At 45.2% G+C, this 19,945-nt stretch overlaps 1 protein-coding gene and 1 long non-coding RNA gene across 5 annotated transcripts; both read right to left on the reverse strand.

Annotated features, from left to right (window-relative positions):
• Positions 1-655: 655 nt before the first annotated feature.
• On the reverse strand, positions 656-7,609 carry LOC121850700 (tumor necrosis factor receptor superfamily member 14-like). Of its 2 annotated transcripts, XM_042343493.1 has the most exons (9): positions 7,586-7,609; positions 7,019-7,083; positions 6,391-6,493; positions 5,025-5,150; positions 4,276-4,431; positions 3,654-3,744; positions 3,056-3,228; positions 2,430-2,463; positions 656-716 (listed from the first exon to the last, which is right to left on the reverse strand). In XM_042343493.1, the coding sequence occupies exons 2-9, from the start codon at positions 7,052-7,054 to the stop codon at positions 713-715; spliced, it is 723 nt and encodes a 240-aa protein (XP_042199427.1). In that variant the 5' UTR covers positions 7,055-7,083; positions 7,586-7,609; the 3' UTR covers positions 656-712. The 2 variants fall into 2 exon arrangements, with proteins under 2 accessions (XP_042199427.1, XP_042199428.1); XM_042343494.1 differs by lacking the exon at positions 2,430-2,463.
• Positions 7,610-9,825: 2,216 nt separating this feature from the next.
• LOC121850702 lies at positions 9,826-18,163 on the reverse strand. 3 transcript variants are annotated; one of them, XR_006085713.1, is made up of 3 exons: positions 18,115-18,163; positions 17,695-17,948; positions 9,826-9,909 (listed from the first exon to the last, which is right to left on the reverse strand). It is a non-coding gene; the product is annotated as an uncharacterized LOC121850702 (long non-coding RNA). The 3 variants fall into 3 exon arrangements; XR_006085712.1 differs by lacking the exon at positions 9,826-9,909 and adding an exon at positions 13,890-14,550; XR_006085711.1 differs by lacking the exon at positions 9,826-9,909 and adding an exon at positions 16,301-16,611.
• Between the last annotated feature and the right edge of the window lie 1,782 nt (positions 18,164-19,945).

Below are 19,945 nucleotides of genomic sequence, written 5' to 3' on the forward strand. Positions count from 1 at the left end.
TTCAGCTCTCCTCTCGACTCTCTACCCCCTCCTCGCTCCCTCCCTTCCCTCCCCTCACCCTGACCATTTCCCCCCAATGCTCGGGTCCTGACCCAACTGTACAGCGCATTGGGACGTCCTCCCGACGTGAAAGGCGCTCAATAAATGGAATCTTATTGTTGTTGTTGTTTACAACAGCCGCTTGTATTTTTGATTGCGGCTGTCATCAGTGCCTTGGGATGTCGTTTACAAGTGAAAGGTGCTTTATAAATATAATTTTGTTGTTGTTGTCATGCACTGGCTGAGCCTAACGCCGAGTGTAGGAGGTGACCGTAATCACAGTCGAGAGGAAAGTCTTCAGGCGTGATCTGAAAAGGGAAAATGAGGCGGCAAAGTGGAAGTACTGAAGGAGCGAGATCCAATCTTTTGGGACAGCTGAATAGAGGTGGTGGAGTGGGGAGTGGTGCAGGTCGGAGAGGTAGAGAGGTGCCAGGGTGTGAAGGGATTTGTAGACGTGTGAGGATCTTGAAGTCAATCTGTTGTGTGATAGGTTTCGTTTTTCATTCGTCTCAAGACTCATGAGGGTGAGTTTGTCTTTTGGGCAACAAAAGAAAATCTAGGAACAGCCAACCTTCTCCATCAGTGATCATGTGTTCACGTGTTTGCTGCTTCTTTTGTATCATTTCCTGAATCACATTTTCTTTCAGAAGGTTATAACGCACCAACAAAATTGTCAGCTGCACAAGAAAAATACAAAAAATCTAAGTTAATTTAGAATTACTGATCATTTTTAAGTGGACAATAATCCTTGTATTGATAGAGTGCCTTATGCCATTGAAATACAGTGGAAACCAGTTAAGACAGACACATCAGACAGCCATTTTGTCCGGCTTAAGAGGCATCGAAGGTTAACTGAAATACCAGCAGAGGAGCCCCGCCGACTCTGTATAACATATAATAACGTTGTTTGACCTGAAGCAATAATAAAGTGATGTTAATGGCCTTGGATGTTAATGGGCTTCAGTGTTAACTAACCAAACAGGACACCAAGGAGTTGTCCAAGGAGTTAAAGATAAAATCCTGTTCTCTCACAGTATACAGTAAATTATACAGTATTTACCTTTGTTTGGCTGCAAAATAATGGCTGAGGAGCTCCCTCCCTCCCTCTCATTGCCATTCCCATTAGACAGGAAGGGGACCAATTAGCGGCACACTGAAGTGACTGATAGCCTGCAGCCACTTGTGAATGGATGGGCTTCACCCACTCTCATATGGCTCAGCTGTCATTCAATCGTGAGTGGACTCCTCCCATTCCCTCACTTGTTGTTCTCCGTTGCTCTGCCCCCTCAATGATTACAGCCCAACTCCAGCCCCTTGTGAATGGCTGGAGTCCGCTGGCAATCAATCTTATGGCCTCCTCCCTTCTACCCTCATGGCTGAATAATAATACTTCCATTCGATTTTGCGCCTTGTCATGTCTTCGAGACGTCTCAAAGCTCTTCACAAAGTATACTTGAAAGTGAATTGACTGCGTATTTTGTGGGCGAAACACGGCAGCCAATTGCCAATTGCGCACAGCCGTGTCCCACAAACAGCCATGGATTGAGTGACTAATTCATTATTTATTTTTAAGGAATTATTGCCCCTGAACAACTGGGTTCCTACTGACTGCTACGTAAGCAGAGTCTTGTGGAGTAAGGAAACTTGCCCAACATTTCACCCTGCGGGAATCGATCTCACGTCTCTCGCGTGCAAGCGAGTGCTCTAACCACTGAGCCACAGGACTGCATGGAGCAGCGTGTCACACAAAGGCCCGAGTGAGTCCATTCAGTGGTGAACAGTGCGGCATTTTGCCCAGAGTAACCGGATTTTTGTCTGAATCAACCGGCTTAATTAAAACAGGTTAGAATACAAATGATTCAGGGCCGGGCATTTTGTTCAATTTACCCATCATCTGGGATTAACCGGCATCGCCTAAAGCAGATTCCACTGTATCTCAAAGCACCTCACATTTTACTGTAATGTGTAGAGACCAATTGTAGGAGAAAGCAGAAGCCAATTAAACTGTATATAAGTGAAGCCACCTGACAAACTAGTGTCACTCTGAATCAGCATCTATTTTGGCCTCGTACCTGTACAGTACAATATTTACACTCTACACATATAGAGGGTCTGGCACAGAACAAGCCTGTGAGCAGATAATGTCATTGTCATGTACAGTGAGTGAATGATTAACATGGATTTAGTTTGCATTAACTGTTGGCATAAAATGTAGGTCACTGAAGAGACTAGAGGGGAATCAATGGGTGGACACTGATGTAATGCTGTTTTCAATGGCTTTGGAATGTGTTTTGTGGAATGTCACTATTTTGCCTTGATAATTTTCAACTCAAGTTTTTAGACAATACATTACACACAGTGCTATATAAATATAGTAACATTTAATATACCTTTTCGTCATCATTTTTTCCTTCTCACCATTTGCTGCAAGAAAAATATAGATCAATTAATAGAAAGAATACGTACCAATTGATTACAGTTTACAAGTCTCTGTGCTATTATGCCAATGTTATAATAATACAAGAAAAATGAATCAATTTGAGTCAGTAATAAAAATGATCAGTAAATGTTTAAAAGAGAGTTAAGCAGATACGTAGGTAGTCGAGGTATTAAAGGAAATGACAAAAGGCTGGGGCATCGAGATTAACAAATCTGCTGAGATCTAATAAACTGGTAGAACTCGCTCGCTGGGCACTAGGATGAGCATAAAATGGGTGAAAAATGGAAGGAGAAACAACAACTTGCATTTTGTATACAGTAACATCCTTCATGAAGGATAAGGAACAAGAATATTTCTGATTTGACTGATACAAAACAAAGAATAAAAATGGGTTGGTTCAGAAAATAGTAATAAAGCCACAAAACACACGATGAGAATATTTTGTGTGGTGGCCTAGATGGCATCCGCAGGGGTCCAATACCCATCTAAGGAAGAAGAATATTTCTGATTTGACTGATACAAAACAAAGAATAAAAATGTGTTGGTTCAGAAAACAATAGTATTAAAGCCACAAACCTGTACACTTTCTCAGATCTCGTCTCTTCCACCACAAAATTCCAAGGACACCACCAATCACTACAGGTATTACAATAGACAATACTATAAATGCTATGTTCATCTTCTCTTTACACTCTGCATCCATGGAAGGGTTTCCTGGTCTAACCTCATGTTTGTTCAATTCTTTACATCTGGGGAAAAGCAGAATAATTAATTAGGAAAATCTGTAGATTTTTGTCCGTGACATATCCCAACACACTTAGGGATTGTTTCTTCTTGAAATGTCTTTCTAACACCACTATAGTTTGATTAGACTCACTATTGGTATTTTGGGGCTAAATGGATTATTAACGTCAGGAGCCAGCTTTTTGCTCAATTGCATTAAACGGGAATTCAACCAATCTCTAATTTTCCTTGGTTATGTTTGTTGTAATTTTGGGGAATATTCAGAAACACTTGAATCTTAAGAGTTATACTCTGTACTGAGCCATCAATCCTGTTTTCTGGTGGGACTCCTCCTCATGTGAAAGGCACTATACAAATGTAATTTATTATCAATGTTTCCATTTCCAATGCATTTAATTTGAGATTCCCAGATTAGTTATAAAGTACTTACTCAGTCCATGGCTTACACTCTTCAGTAGAAACATTGTCTGAATATGTTCCATCACGACACTTTTCATACACAGCGTCTTCCCAGATTGTTGCTGAAAATACATATGCAACCACAGAATATTGGAGAATCTTAACTCAGCTAAGTTTGCCCTGTGAAGGAGTCTTTGACAGAGACTCTGTTACTATTTTACAGCCTTTTCAGACAACAGTGTTTGTCACGACTGAAGGTTGGAGGAGGCCTTGTGTTTGTGTGTGGACACCAACTAATTTCGTACTGGCTGCATTGACTTGGGGGTGAGGGAGTGCCTGTATCACTGTGGAGGAAGGCAGTCCCCTGTGAAGCACAGCCACACTGTGTGAAGCAAATTGTAATTGCTTGTGAGAGGTTCAGAGAGCGCAGCAACTGATCTGTGTCAGCTGGACACCTGCACAACGCACAGAATTGATGAATCCCGACCACCACATCATAACGAGGTGGAGGGGTAGAGATAGAGTGTTCCAGAGTTTCGGGGCGTAGTGGCTGAAAGCGGCCATCGCTGGTAGAACGGAGGGCACGAGGGACTTGCAGAAAGCGGATTGCCAGTCGAGCGGATTCACAGTAAAGCTTTAATCTCGCACCTTACCTTTCTTCTTAACTCCTTCACCTACAGGACCCAGGCTGTACTTTCTGCACATCTCACATCCACTCCATTTCCTCTTCACACAGAAATAACCCTCTTTGCAATGACAAATCGTATTTTGAAAGTAGGTGCATTGCTGTGAATCAAAAAGTCCCTTTCCTAAAAATAAAAAAATCATGAGATTCAGTGAATCTGTCTGACCTACAACAAGACATATAGTTGGTACGATGAAGGTTCAATGCTGCAAGTGTAAACAATATATATTTTGCCCACAAATATACAGTCAATTCACTTTACAGTAAATTCTGTGAAGTGCTTTGAGACGTCTAGAAAACGTGAAAAGCATTATATCAAATGCAAGGATTATTATTATAATGTAGGAAGCAGCATCTGCTTCAAAACTAAGAGCTCATTTGTTGTACAAGCAATCAAAGCTGTTTATAGCCAATGGAGTAAACAGTCTATGATATGAAGAAATAACAATTATTTTAGGAATGGTAAACAAAGCTTTCTCCCTGAATGTGTCTTGACAGCACAAGGGACCAGGGAAAAGATCAAATCTAATTGTTTTTCTCTATTGTATCCACACAGACTAACTATTACTCCAACAAACTACAGATCTCTATTACTCTTTCATCAATACCCATTTTGCTTCTCGCTCCTGTGTTTTGACTGCATTTTACACTGCCCATTTGTTAATAAACATTCCTGACAAAATACAGAGTTTGTCACGAAATTAGTGTAACATTTACCTGAATCACAATTTTCACACTTGATGCATTTTTCTCGTCCACTGGGATAGTCGCTGTATTCACCTTGAGTGCAAACTCTACATTCAGTGTTGGTCATTGCTGTGCAATGTTTTGACACTCGACTTCCTGAAATATAAAAAAATTAGCAAAAGTTAGCAATACTGAACTAAGTGATTTGGTCTGATCCTGTAACTCTTCCTCACAAAACACTTCACTGGGGAACATTGACTGAATCCTAATTACCTTCTCATTCTCTGCTACCACAGAAATGAAGTCGATTCACTTTACAGTATATTCTGTGAAGCGCTTTGAGACATCTCGAGGACGTGATAAGGCGCTATATCAAATGCAAGGATTATTAACACCTGATATTTTATGCTATATATAGTTATAGTATGGCTTAAATATTTTCCGCAGGCGATTTGTACACAGCAATGCCCCACAGACAGCCATAAAGGGAATGAGCAATTTTGTTTGACCGATTGTCAGGCGAGACAGTGGGAGAAACTCCCTTCTCTTTTCCAATGAGGATTCTTTAACATCTACCTGAACAGACAGGTGGACCTTAGTTCATTTAATACCTCATTCGAAGGACGGCACCTCAAACAATGCAGTGCATATCCAGGAGTGTTAAACAAATCAATTTAAATAGAGACCTAAACATTAGACAACATTGTGTGAGTTTGGTACCTTTGAGACTGAATTGAACATTTTGCAAGTTGGCTATGATATGGTTTATAATAAGCATCAAGGAACTTTGTTTTGCAATTCAGCGTTTTTATTCAGCTGCTAAAAATAATGTTGTAAATATATTAAACATTTTCAGAAAGAAGGACCACTGATGATACCAGGAATAATAATATAACAATCTTTGCATTTGATATAGCGCCTTATCACATCTTCGAGACGTGTCAAATGAGAGACTTCAGTTACGTGGAAGGACAAGAGCGGCTGGGATTATTCTCCTTAGAGCAGACAAGGTTGAGGGGAGATTTAATAGAGATGTTCGAAATTATTAGGGGTTTTCGATAAGAGTCGATAGGGAGAAACTATTTCTCTGGCGGATGGATCGTTAACCAGAAGACGCAGATTAAGATAATTGGCAAAAGAACCAGGGAGACGAGAGTTTTTTTTTACCCCAGAGAGTTGTTACAATCTGGAATGCACTGCCTGAATGGGCGGTGGAGCAGATACAATAATAGATTTGAAAAAGAGAATTGGATTGGTACTTAGAATAAAAAAATGCAGGGCTATGGGTTAAGAGTGAGGAGTGGGACTAGTTGGTAGCTCTTTCAAAGAGCCGCCAAAGGCACAATGGGCTAAATGGCTTCTTTCTGTGCTGTAAGGTTCTATGATGAGGACTCACCCACTGGACACATCGGGCAGCACTGTCCATGGATTAAATATTCTCCTGGGCCACAACAGCTGACCAGTTGCAGATGGCCAAACAATAAGAAGATCCAAACCATCTAAATTGAAAAAATACACTAAATTGAAACAATTGAATTTTATAACCATTCTGTATGTAAATAAGAGTATTTATATTTAGGTCAAAATTATTATTTTTTTACCCATAGAGTAACTGCACTGAGCCTACACAGGAAGCACCATGTAACATCACTTTGTGAAGGAAATGAAAGTAATGTCGGCGGCACTTCCTGTATATAGTGCCCCCAAAGGGAAGTCAGTGGGGACCTGAGTTCCCAGAAATCAAGAATGTCCATGATTTTTTTCCATTTAACGAATTCCGTTCCCAGGAGGAGAATGAATTTCCTGATTCAATTACCTCGACATATCTTTGTCGCTTGGCGCCCAACTCTACCACTGTATGGCGGAGTTGGACGCCAAGCGAGAGCTGTATGCTGTGCCCTTCTTTTCACTATATTGTACTAAAAAAAATTGAACGTCTCACTTAATAGAAAAGGTTCAATATTTTTAAAGATTAGCTATATAGTTAACCCCAAATACAATGCATTGCAAGAATATATACTCACCAGTTTGGCATGTTGGATTAAGAAGTCTGAATTCATTTTGTTTACCTCAAAAGAAGTTCACGAATCTGAAACAAAAGAGGATTAACTATAAAACCATTTCAAAACACCATAAAAATTTACTTTTCAAACCTGAGGAATACCGTCTGTTCCTAACTAGTACTTTCCATTAACGTGGTGAGTCCTAGCTAAGTTCCATTAAGTAAAGACTTAACTTAATGGAATGGCCATTATTTTTCCGTTTACAGAACTAGGAGGGGTGAATCTCCTGATTCAATGACCTCAACACATCTTTTGCTTGGATCCAACTCTGCCACTCCTAATCATGAAATGTGATTGGAAATCCAATCTACCTGGATAGAGCTTCAGAAACCTGAAAGGCACCAGCAATATTTATCACAATTATGGTTTGTCCTAACAAATTTATAACATTTTTTCTTCCCCTTGAATTTCTTCAAAGCTTTCCCGAGTAAGAATAACAATAGAGTAATATTAATAAATAATGATAAACAGTAAAGAGGACATTCTACCATAGATATTTCCACAATATATCAGCAATAAAACTATTACCTTTTTTTATGTAATAGGAATTCACCCTGAAAGACATCACTTTACTTCCCCTTTACGTGCATAACAAATCACTAACACGGAGGATGAGAGCCTGAAAAACACAAACATGTCACAAGTTCACTCTACTGCACAACTGGGAGAGAGCTGCATTGTCAGAAGTGTAACTTTGGGCCTGAGTTTGTGCCAATGCTGTGCCTGGCAATGGCATATAATTGAGTAGGTGGGATGTAGGCAGGTCCGCAGCACACTATGGCACCGCTGATGCCAGACCAGCCAACCCATCACCATGCTAAAGAGTATCCAACCAAACCGAGAATGCCGTACATCCCACCTACACGTGGAAATTCCAGAGTAAGATTGTTGGAATGGAATGTGTACTGTCGGGCAGTTCTGCAGTATTCCAAGACACTGTTGATGACAAACCAGACAACTTGGCTTAGACCAGGACTTGAAGGGACAGATCATTTACTTAAGGCATGAACTCTTCTCACAATGGCTCCTGTTGACTTGCCATTACACCCACTGCCTGGGAAGCTTTGCCCTGCTTGTCCAACCTACCCCTTTTGGTTTGGGTCTGCAGGGTTAATAGTAGCTGAATGAGAAGAAGCCCTACTACCTCCAGTGACTGGTCTACCCTTCCAAGCGTTGCTGATGAGCCAGGCTGGTGGGTTTGCCATCAGCAGTCCCTTGAAGGACTGCAGATCTGCCTGGCGAGGAGCTGGACAGTCAAGACCACCAGAGAGGATTGACTCCAGTCTGATATTGCCATAGAGCTGGCTAGCCCCAAGGAAACTTTGCTTACCTTCACCCCCGCACCACTTCCCTCCCCCCCCTCCCTCTAAACCCCCACCACCTCCCTCTCTCCCACCCACCACCTCCATCTACCCACCACCTCCCTCTCCCCAACCACCTCTCCACCCCACCACCACCTCTCTTGCCCCCACACACACTCAGAGGATGGTCACCAGCTGGTGATTTATTTCAAGAATTCAAACCACAGTTGCAAACCCCGAGATAAATCACACTAATCATAATAGGCATTTCTTTATTCATTGTTCTACATGCAAACTTATATAGGATGACCACGCATTCCTGATTACAGTTATCCTGTGAAGCTCTTTGAGACGTCTCGAAGACGTGATAACGCTCTATATCAAATCCAAGGATTATTATATTTCCGGGGACAGTCCTGGGTTGAGGTATGGTGTCTCTGGGGCCAAATTTCACCCCATCTCAAGTTAAACAACAAACTGAGCAACACAGCCGTGAATCCAACACGTTTCTCCACTATCGGGAATTGTACTGAGTTCATTTTTTTTGTACACATCCCTGGATTTGGTTTACAAAATATGGTCGACCCTAAAAACAGAAAGTAACAGTAGAATTTAATAATATTTAATATAAAAGCTGTAGCAAGGAAAGTTTAGTAACACGCATGCTCTCGAGAGCCCTGCCCCTATCAGGGTGCTGAGGCCCCGCCCTGATTAGGGTGCAGAGACCCTGCCCCTATCAGGGTGCTGAGCCCTCCTACAGTAACGTCCTCTGCCACCAGAAGGCGCCACTTCATCGCATTCAATTTTGGTTCCGGCAACTCACTTTGAGGTTAACACAACCGAATAACCCTTCGCAACCCAGTCTAAGCCGTTGTATGTTGTCCTGTCGCACCCCCCCCACCCTCCCCACCCTCCCCACCCCCCGAGCGGCCACCGCATCAAATGTAAGGAAACAACATCAAATTATATTACAACAGAAATGTTAACCCTTCAGGTGTGACTTTTACTGACCTGACAGCCCGTCAGCCGCGCAACCCTTCCCTTTCTCTTGCCCGCCCGATCCCCTCGTGAAATAGAGAAGCAGAACCATCTGTGGGAACGGCCAGTAAATGTCCGTGAGTGAGAGAGAAAGAGCAGCAATTACTGCCTCGGCGGCTTCCACAACAACAGCGAGCAAAGTTCCTTCATCTGTCAACACTTTCACATTCACTGGGGGGGAGGGAGCAGCTCAGTCACGTGTTTCCTCAGAGGATCTCAGGATTTCCAGTAAATCAGATGTTGTTTGCTAAATAATGAAGCTCGCCATGATTGGTTCAGGTCCTGCCTTTCACACCGCTTCCACTTTGTCGTGGCAAATGCTTTCCTCCAGCCCCCGCACCATCTCCAAGTCTCCAGAGTGTAGTGGGCGCAGCACTTGCCTGGCAAGAGCCGGGTTTGAAATAATCAATCCCTCCAAATAATGTTATAAATGACGAGCTGTACCATCCAAAGGCTCCAATATGGGAACAAAAAACAGAAGTGGCCGGGAACGCTCAGCAGGTCAGGCGGCATCTATGGAGACAGGAAAGTGAGTCAATGTTTCAGGTCCACGGCCCTTCGTCAGAACCACATGTATGCGGGTGATACCCAACTCTACCTCTCTGCCTCCACCCTCGACTCCAGGGCCACTGCTGTCCTGACAGAATGTCTGTCGGACATCAAGTCGGGATGAGAGCTAACTATTATTATTATTATTATTATTATTATTATTAACTTCCTTCAGTTGAACATCAATAAGACCGGGGCTCTCCTGACTGGCTCCCGTCAGCGCTGACAGAATCATCATCCAAGGATGCACACTCCGCCTTGCTAATCCAGTCCAGAACCTTGGCGTCTTGTTTGACCCTCAACTATCCTTTCTATACCCGCATCTGCCGCCATGACCTTCCCCCAACTCCGCAACATTGCCCGTCTCTGCCATTCTCTCACAACGCAGGGTGCCGAGACCCTCACACCACATTTATAACATCCAGCTCGGCTATGCAAACTCCCCTGCTTCACGGCCACCCCCAATTCCTTCCTCCATAGGCTGCAAACATCCAGTACTCTGCAGTCCATGTCCTCTCCCGCACCAGACACCGCGACCCCATCATCCCCATCCTCGCCCGGACTCCACTGTCTTCCCATCACACAGAAGATACAGTTCAAGATCCTGTTTCCTCACCTTCAATGCCCTCCACACCCTCTGCAACCTTCTAACTCCCTACAACTCTGTTTATCTGACTCAGGCCTGCTTCACGTCCTCCGCCTCGCCTGCCGCATCAGTGGCGGCGGGCCTTCTGCCACTCTGCTCCCAACCTCTGGAACTCCATCCTGCAGTAACCCCCGCCTCAACCCCTCCATTGCCTCCTTCAAGACCTGTCTCAAGACCCCTCTTTGTTGGTGCCTTCTGTCACCCTCATTCCCCCACCCTCCATGAAGCCCACCACGTGCTCTCTGGACCCCATCCCCACCTTTCTCCTTAAATCCCAGCTCCCACCTCCTCGCCCCACTACTCGCCAACATCATTAACCACTCCCTGACACTGTTCCTTCCCCCCTCAAAACAGCCACTATCACCCCACCTTGAAGAAACCTCTCGACCCCATCACAGCTATCTAGCTACCGGCCCATCTCAAATCTCCCCTTCCTATCCAAGGTCCTTGAGAGCTGTTGCCTCCCAGCTTCGCTCTTTCCTCTCCTCTCACTCACTCACTCACTCACTCCATGAACCCCTCCAATCGGGTTTCCGTGCTGCCCACAGCACGGAAACTGCTCTGGTCAAGGTCACAAACAACATCCTGACCATGTGTGACCAGGGCTCCCCTCTGCCTCCTCATCCTCCTTGACCTCTCTGCCGCCTTTAACACCGTGAACCACTCAATCCTCCTCCACTCCAACCTTCAAGGTTCTGTCTTGATTGGTTCAGGTCCTACCTTTCACACCACCTCCACTTTGTCACAGCAAATGGCTTCTCCTCCAGCCCCCGCACCATCTCGTGCGGTGTTCCTCAGGGCTCTGTCCTTGTCCCCTCCTCTTCACCCCCTACATGTTCCCCCTTGGTGACATCATCTGCAGACACGGGGTAAATTTACACATGTGTGCAGATGACACCCAACTCTACCTCTCCGCCTCCACCCTGAACTCCAGGACTACTGCCGACTATGGGAACTCTCTCCTCGCCGGCCTTCCCGACACCTCCCTCCACACTGCAGGTCATTCAGAACTCTGCAGCTCGTGTACTGTCCCGCACCAGACACCGCGACCACATCACTCCCACCCTCGCTCGCCTCCACTGGCTCCCCATCCCCCAGAGGATCGATTTCAAGATCCTCATCTTCACCTACAAGGCCATTCACGGCCTTGCCCTCCTACCTCTCCACCTACTATCCCCCTACCTACCTGCCCGTACCCTCCGTTCCTCTGGCTACGGTCTGCTCCACATCCCCCGCCCCAACCGCCCTACCATCGGTGGCCGGACCTTCAGCCTCTCAGCCTGAGGCTCTGGAACTCTATCCCCCAGTGCCTTCGCCACCTCCTCCCTTTCCTCCTTCAAGGCCGGTCTCAAGACCTTTCTCTTTGACCATGCCTTCAGCTCCCCTCTCGACTCTCTACCCCCTCCTCGCTCCCTCCCTTCCCTCCCCTCACCCTGACCATTTCCCCCAATGCTCGGGTCCTCACCCAACTGTACAGCGCCTTGGGACGTCCTCCCGACGTGAAAGGCGCTCTATAAATGGAATCTTGTTCTTGTTGTTGTTGTCCTGACCGACTGCCTGTCCCACATCAAGTCCTGGCCAAGGGCCAACTTTCTCCAACTCAACTTCAGCAAGACCGAGGCCCTCCTGATTGGCTTGCAATCTCAGGCGCTGACAGCATTAGCCTCCACGGCTGCGCACTCAACCTCATTAAGCCAGTCAGGAACCTGGTTGTCTTGTTTGGCCCTGAACTGTCCTGTCTCCCCCACATCCGCGCCATGACCGGCACTGCCTACCACCACCTCCGCAACATTGCCAGACTGCACTACTGCCTCACCCCTCACCCACGCATTCGTCACATCAAGGCTCGACTATGGGAACGCCCTCCTCATCGGCCTTCCCTACTCTTCCCTTCACAAGCTGCAGATCATCCAAAACTCTGCAGCTCATGTACTCTCACGCACCAGGCCCGTGACCCCATCACCCCCACCCTCGCCCGACTCCACGTGCTCCCCATCCCCCAGAGGATCAAATTCAAGATCCTCGTCTTCACTTTCAAGGCCATCCACACCACCCCTCCCCATGCTCGGGCCCCCAACACCTGACTGTTCAGTGCTTCGGGACGTCCTCCTGACGTGAAAGGCGCTCTATAAATGTAATTTTGTTGTTGTTGTGATAAGGCCCTATATCAATTCCAAGAATTATTATTATTTTATTAAAATAAAAACATGGCAACACTGCTCTGCATTGTGTTGTGTGTTTTTATTGTTTTGAGTTTAGGTGGAGGTTGAAATCACCCATTATGAGCAGGTGCTCAGTGCAGAGGGACAGGAGTGAGAGGAGAGCCGAGATATCAGTGAGGAAGGAGCCAGGAGGTTTGGGGGTTGGTAAACTAGAAGTATTTTGAGGGAGAGAGAGGAGGGATGGTAGAGGGTTAGCCATGATGAGCCTCACGGAGGAGAGTGTGGTAATGGTGGAGTCCAGGAGAGAGAAAGCGAGGAGGGCGTTGGGAGAGAAGGGCAGAGTGGGAGTAGCAGAGTGTGGGGAGTGGGAGCAGCAACATTTTCAGGGGGAGCGGCTCAGGTCGGGGTTGCAGCCAAAACACCTACGCAGAGGCCGGGAGCGAGCAATCAGCATTAGATACGACTAAAGACCACAATTAATCATGGTTTTTTGCTCATCCTGTTGACATATGCGGAAACTATTACCATTATCGTGCTTGAGGATCAGGACTAGGCTATATATCATGCATATGCCATTTTTCTGCCCAGCTGAGTGTCTGACACCTGCGGAGGCACAACACTGTGCTTAAGAATATCCAAACTAAACCGAGAATTTCATGCATCCCACCTACGCATGGAGATCCCAGAGATAGGTTGTTGGAATGGAATGCACACTCTCTCTCTCTCTCTCTCCCTGGAGGGAAGTATTCTGCTTACCTAATTCCAGAAAGTATTTGGCGCAGGTTGGCAAGAGTCAAGGCATTGGGATAATCGCTGGAGTCTAACGAGCTAAAACCCCATAACTTGCCATTGATATCGCTGTCTGGCAAACTTTCCCGCTTTGTCCAGCAAGGACCACCCTCCCTGTTGGGGCTTTGGCGCAGGGTTAACAGGAGCTTAACTGTTAGCTGAGTGTATCAGCCTCAGGTTGGCAAGAACCAAGGCTTCGGGTTGGCTTACTGCTAGTTTAACCGGTTAAACCCATCAGCTTATCATTGAGATCACTGTCTGCCAAGCTTCTCGGAAAACTCTAAAACATATTTACATTACAAGATGTAGGCCTTGTTTGAGCGATGGGGGGGGGGGGGTGGGGGGGCTAAGGATAATTCAACCACTGAGACATCTTTAGCCCAAGATTATCTTGAACCAACACAGATCCACCCAACGGCTTATCTTTAAGTATGCAGCTGCAACGATCAAATGCTTTCATAAGACCTGAGGCAGCTGTGTCCTAACCGGCACTCAGTAAAGCTCTTGTTCTGCAAGTTTCACATCCATGGAGGAAAAAACAAGATGTTAGGTTTTGCCTCGTGAACTTCCTCAGTGAACAACACAGTCTGTATTGTTCCCCTTAATAAAAATGTTGAAGTAGACAAGGGTAATTCCTGAACTTTGTACTATTATAAACATAATTTGCTGCCAAGCCAACTAGCGTGATAAGCCGCTAATCAACCCGAATCACATGGGTGCTTATCACTGGAAGTATAACATACAGACAGTCAGCTGGTTATTTTGTCAGTGGGGGAAAATGCTTAAATGTTTTAGTTTTGCATGTTCTCCACTCAACCAAATTAAAAGATGCAAATCACACTCTGACGCCTCCAGAGATTTTGCAATAAACACGAGCTACATACTGCCTGCCTACGTGAATCATTATTTAACACTTGAGAGAGCAGCACACGTTCAAACGACTTCTTCTCCAATAGAAACAGAAGTTGCTGGGAACACTGAGCAAGTCAGGCCGCATCTGTGGAGCTTCTAAAAAAAAACGAAAACACAAAGAGCTCGAATAATTCATTCATTATTACTAATAATTCATTAGTATCAGAGCCAAAATGAAACAGCACAGAGGTCAAATTTCAGCATTTCATAATATCCCTTTGAGGAAAGTTGTGAACACATTAAAAAAATTCAATGATAGGAATGAGAGCAGCAGCATTCTAGTAAACACAGAAACCAAGAAATATTGTATTGTAATGATTGGAGGGAACACAGTGAGAGGGTGAAAGCACTAAGTGCTGTTGTAGCAATAACAGCCACTGAAGAAGAGACTGAGCAGGTGAAACCTGGCACACGCAGAGCGACACAAATGCTCTAAAAGCAGCATTTGAATCCACGCCTCTGTATACCTCGCAATGAGCAGGAACCCAGGAGTCACAACTATGTTGGTACAAGAGGCATTGCCTCACCTATCTGACAAAAATTGAGCCTGGCAAATGCATCACAAGTTAATAATAATAATAATCCTTGCATTTGATATAGCGCTTTTCACGTCGGAGGACGTCCCAAAGCGCTTCACAGAACACACTGTAAAGTGAATTGACTGTATATTTGTGGGCGAACGCGGCAGCCAATTGCGCACAGCAATGTCCCACAAACAGTCGTAGATTGAAAATGACCAATTTATTATTGTTTTGGGTTTTGGAGGGATTATTATTAGGCTCTGTGTGGAGTAAGGAAACTTGCCAAGGTTTCGCCCTCTGTCTGGAATTGAACTCAGGTCTCTCACTTTCAAAGGGAGTGCAACCCACAGCAGTGTACAATCCAGAAGCTTCCAAACAAATCCAAATGTTCTTTCACCTTTGAACAAAGTCAAAGTGGGCAGTTGCACATCATATCAGACGTGGTTTGATAGTTTCACCGATAGAGGAAGTGGAAAAAGCACTTTCTGTTTCAAATTTAATGGAGCCTTTGATAGTCCCACAAACATCCATGGAGTGAATGAGCAATTTTATCCAAGGGATTGTTGGCCAGAGCACTGGGAGAGAGAAACTCAGACATAGTTTAATCTTTCATCTGAATGACGCACTTCCAACAACGCAGCACATTCCCAGCACTGCAATGGAGTGTCAGTTTAGAAAATAATATGAGTTCCTTGTTGCTTTCAGTCTAATATGTGTGTGTGTGTGTGGGGGCGCGGAAGCTCCTTTGTGTCACAGTAACCTGAGCTGTGCCTCCTTCAACACACCCTCTCTCTCACTGACCGTCCTCGTTTTTTTCCTAAAAACAAAATTGAATTGTAACAGCAACTGGCGACAGACAGAGTGAGAAATGGTTAACAGCAAAACCGAAACTTCTGTAAAAAAACAAGTGCTGTGAATGCTCATCGAGCCAATTCACGCTTCTCTTCAAGAGAGAAATTTTGCTGAGCTTTCAGCTGAAACATGGAACATTGACTCTTTCAAACCACGATCGAGTGACTTTTTGGGAGTTTCTGCTGTTTTCGTTTTAAAATAATTTTCTGACCCGGGTTTTTGTTACACAAACAACAGGACCCATTGGTGTGAAGCGCCGACTGGTGGCGTTTTCAAGGTTATAAAAAAAATGGTTATTTACAGCCTCTGTGGCCTAATTAAAAAAAGTTCTTCGCTGCACCACTTGTGGTTACACTAAACTTTATTGCTTTACTTGGGAGTCCTGTAGTATTGTTTAGAGCATTTGCCTGGCGAGCGAGAGGACCTGGGTTTGATTCGCGGGCAGGGCAAACATTAGGCAAGTTTCCTTACTGCACAGGCCTCTGTAATAATAACCCTCTGTAATAATAATTTGGTCACTCAATAAGATTTATTACCGCCGGCTGAACCTATACAAACCAGTCACCCTCAAGCTGACATTAAGACTGTTTTATTCCTCTTGGCTCAGCTCCCTAACTCTCTCCGCAAACTGCCGTGTGGCGTTGATGGCATCAGAACGCGCTTCAACGCATCCGAACAATGTTCACAATGCAGATCAACACTTTTGCTCTGACAGCCTCAAAATGACAAATCTACTTCTCCCACAGAATAAGAGGCCGGGAACGCTCAGCAAGTCAGGCGGGGTCTGCGGAGAGAGGAAAGGGAGTCAAGGTTTCGGGTCCACGACCTTTCCTCACAACTGAATTCTGACGAAGAGCCGCGGACCCCGAAGCGTTGACCCACTTTCCCCTCTCCATAGATGCTGCCTGACCCGCTGGGCGTTCCCGGCCTCTTGAGCGTTTGGTAACTAGTTGCGCTACCACTGCTGTGCCACTTGGAGGCGCCGATGCGCTGGCACATAGCTGTGCTCAGCCGCGCCCTCTGTGGCCCATCTGCTGCTACTGCACGTCGGGTCCATAATAATAATAATATAATCCTTGCATTTGATATAGCGCTTTTCACGTCGGGAGGACGTCCCAAAGCGCTTCACAGAACACACTGTAAAGTGAATTGACTGTATATTTGTGGGCGAACGCGGCAGCCAATTGCGCACAGCAATGTCCCACAAACAGTCATAGATTGAAAATGACCAATTTATTATTGTTTTGGGTTTTGGAGGGAATATTATTAGGCTCTGTGTGGAGTAAGGAAACTTGCCCAAGGTTTCGCCCTCTGCCTGAAATTGAACCAGGTCTCTCGCTTGTAAGGCGAGTGCTCTAACCACTGAGCTACAGGACTCCTTCACTGTACTCTCACCATTGCTATATCCTTCCTGTAATATTGCAACAAGAGCTGTACACAGATCTCCAAATGTGGACTAACCAAAGGACAAAACTGAAGTAACTTCAAGTCTCGGCCTCAGTCACAGAAAAGGCCATATATTTACTTCCACCTCAGTTTGGACTTATCATTGCCTTCGTTTTTTTGGGGGGGAAGAGGGTTGTATTATTAGAAGAAATGTTACTTCTGTTTAAGAGGATTCAGAGTTATAAGACAATATACTTCCTCATGTGATTCCTTCTGCCAACTCTCTCCTGTGCTCTGCGGATTTAGACAAGAAGGATGATTCTCTCCAGGGTGAGATGAGAAGATCATGATCACAAGATTGATCTCTATGATGACCTTCCGGCATATCCAATCTCATACCTCCAGAACACCCACCCCACCATACCTACATCACTGCCTCAAACTACTTTTCAAATGAGTGCAGTGAGTTGGTTTCCATCACCTTTCCTTGTATCTGCCCTGGCGTCTGCTCCTCTGGCTGCCCATCACCAAAAGATCTGCACACACTTGTTTTCAAGTCTGAAGTTCCACAAACGTCAATCCAAGCACTTCCAACCCTCTCAATGAGTGATCTTGTAGTTCAGGTGTTTTGCTGCTCCTTCTATTTCCTAAATTAGTCCTGTGACTGGTATCTGAACTACCAATTCCTGAATCATGACGTTCGTTAGAGATTTGTATCGACAAATTCACATCCTCCTGCAAAAGAAAAAAAAGGAATTAAGTTAACTTAGAATTACTGATCATTTTTATGTGGATAATAATCCTTAACGCAGCATTAGAATACCACTATTTTATCTTTATAATTTTGAACTCAAGTTTTTAGACAATACATTTCACATAAAGATAGTAACATTTAATGTACCTCTTTCTGATTGTTTCCTAATTGTGTTTTGTCAACATCATTTGCTGCAAGAAAAATACAGTCAGTTAATAGAAAGAATATGTATCAATTGATTACAGTTTCCAAGTCTTTGGGCTATTATGCCAATGTTATAATAATACAAGAAAAACAAATCTACTGGAGTCACTAATAAAAATGTTCAGCAAATTTCCAAAAGGAAGTTAAGCAGATATGTTAGTAGAGGTATTAAGGGAAATGGCAGAAGGGCGGGGCATTTTATATAACATCCTTCATGTAGGTCAGGATGGTACAACCTTTTGGCGGCTGAGGACCGGATGCCGTATTTGATAAATGTCCGTGGGCCATATAAGCAATATTTCTCTTCCAGAAACACAACACTTACACAGCACCGTTTTCACATAGGAAAGATGTCTCAAAGCTCTTGACACTGTTGGCTGGACACCTGAGCTGGGGGTGAGAGCCGAGGGAGGTGGGGTGGGAGGGGAAAAGATGATCTTGACGTGCTTCGAAAGAGGGGAAGGAGCGAGTCGGAGACCTCGTTTGTCCCTCATCCCCTCCACCATCAGTGGCCGTGCCTTCACCCATTAGGCTACGAAACTCTTCATTTCCTTATCTATATACTGCCTCTGGGCGATGTCATCTGCAGACACGGGGTAAACTTGGATGACACACAAGATCCAGCTCATTCAAAACTCTGCTGCTTGCATACTGACCCGGCCCAAACTCCATGCCCACATCTCACCAATTCTGTCCAGGCTCAATTGGCTCTCCATCACTGAACAGATCGCCTTCAAGATCCTCACTCATATTCAAATCCATTCACTCACTGACCCTTCCCTACCTCTCCCGACTTTCCTCTTCGACCGTCCTTACGGCCACCCTTTCCCTGGCTTGGAGTCAGGATCCGCCACTGTTAAGCGCTCTGAGACACTACCCTGTGTGGAGGACGTTCTATAAGTGCAAGTTGTTGTTGTGGTGCGCAATTGGCTGCTGAGTTTTGCCCACAAATATGGTCAATTCACTTTGCAGTATATTCTGTGAAGCGCTTTGAGACGTCTAGAAAACCTGAAAAGCGCTATATCAAATGCAAGGATTGTTAAGGATTATAAAGATACTGGCAATAGGTGTCTCACATAATTTTTATTAATACATGTTATTATACATTGCTGGCTAGATGCTTTCTCCCAATGGTCCATAACTCCCCTTCAATCTTTTAATGCTAAGATAAGCAGATTTCAACAATGGCAAAAAGTTATCTCAAACAGTTCATATACCTCGAATCGAAATAGCTCAAAGCACATCCTAATGTGAATGGTGTTATAGGAAAGGCAATATGTCGCCTTGTTCTGCTGTCTTGAGATATTCCATGATAGTGATCTGAGATAGTGATCAGATAGAGATCTGCAGCTCGTGTACTGTCCCGCACCAGGCTTCGGGAACACATCACTCCCACTCTTGCTCGCCTCCACTGGCTCCCCATCCCCAAGAGGATTGAATTCAAGATCCTCACCCTCACCTACAAGGCCATTCACGGCCTTGCTCCCTCCTACCTCTCCGACCTACTATCCCCCTACCTACCCGCCCGTACCCTCCGTTCCTCTGGCTCCGGTCTGCTCCACATCCCCCGGCCCAACCGCCCTACCATTGGTAGCCGGGCCTTCAGCCTTTCAGCCCCGAGGCTCTGGAACTCTATCCCCCAGTGCCTTCGCCGCCTCCACCCTTTTCTCCTTCAAGGCCGGTCTCAAGACCTTTCTCTTTGACTGTGCCTTCAGCTCTCCTCTCGACTCTCTACCCCCTCCTCGCTCCCTCCCTTCCCTCCCCTCACCCTGAC

This window comes from Callorhinchus milii, unplaced genomic scaffold, assembly GCF_018977255.1.
Source record: "Callorhinchus milii isolate IMCB2004 unplaced genomic scaffold, IMCB_Cmil_1.0 Scaffold24, whole genome shotgun sequence".
NCBI lineage: Eukaryota > Metazoa > Chordata > Chondrichthyes > Chimaeriformes > Callorhinchidae > Callorhinchus > Callorhinchus milii.

Excerpts from the sequence above, each read along its gene's own strand:
- LOC121850700 (XM_042343493.1), bottom strand. The coding sequence starts at position 7,054 with ATGAATTCAGACTTCTTAATCCAACATGCCAAACTG. Across the intron at positions 5,151-6,390 it reads CTGCCCGATGTGTCCAGTGG|GAAGTCGAGTGTCAAAACAT; the intron begins GTGAGTCCTCAT and ends TTTATATTTCAG. Across the intron at positions 2,464-3,055 it reads AGATCTGAGAAAGTGTACAG|CAAATGGTGAGAAGGAAAAA; the intron begins GTTTGTGGCTTT and ends TTTTTCTTGCAG.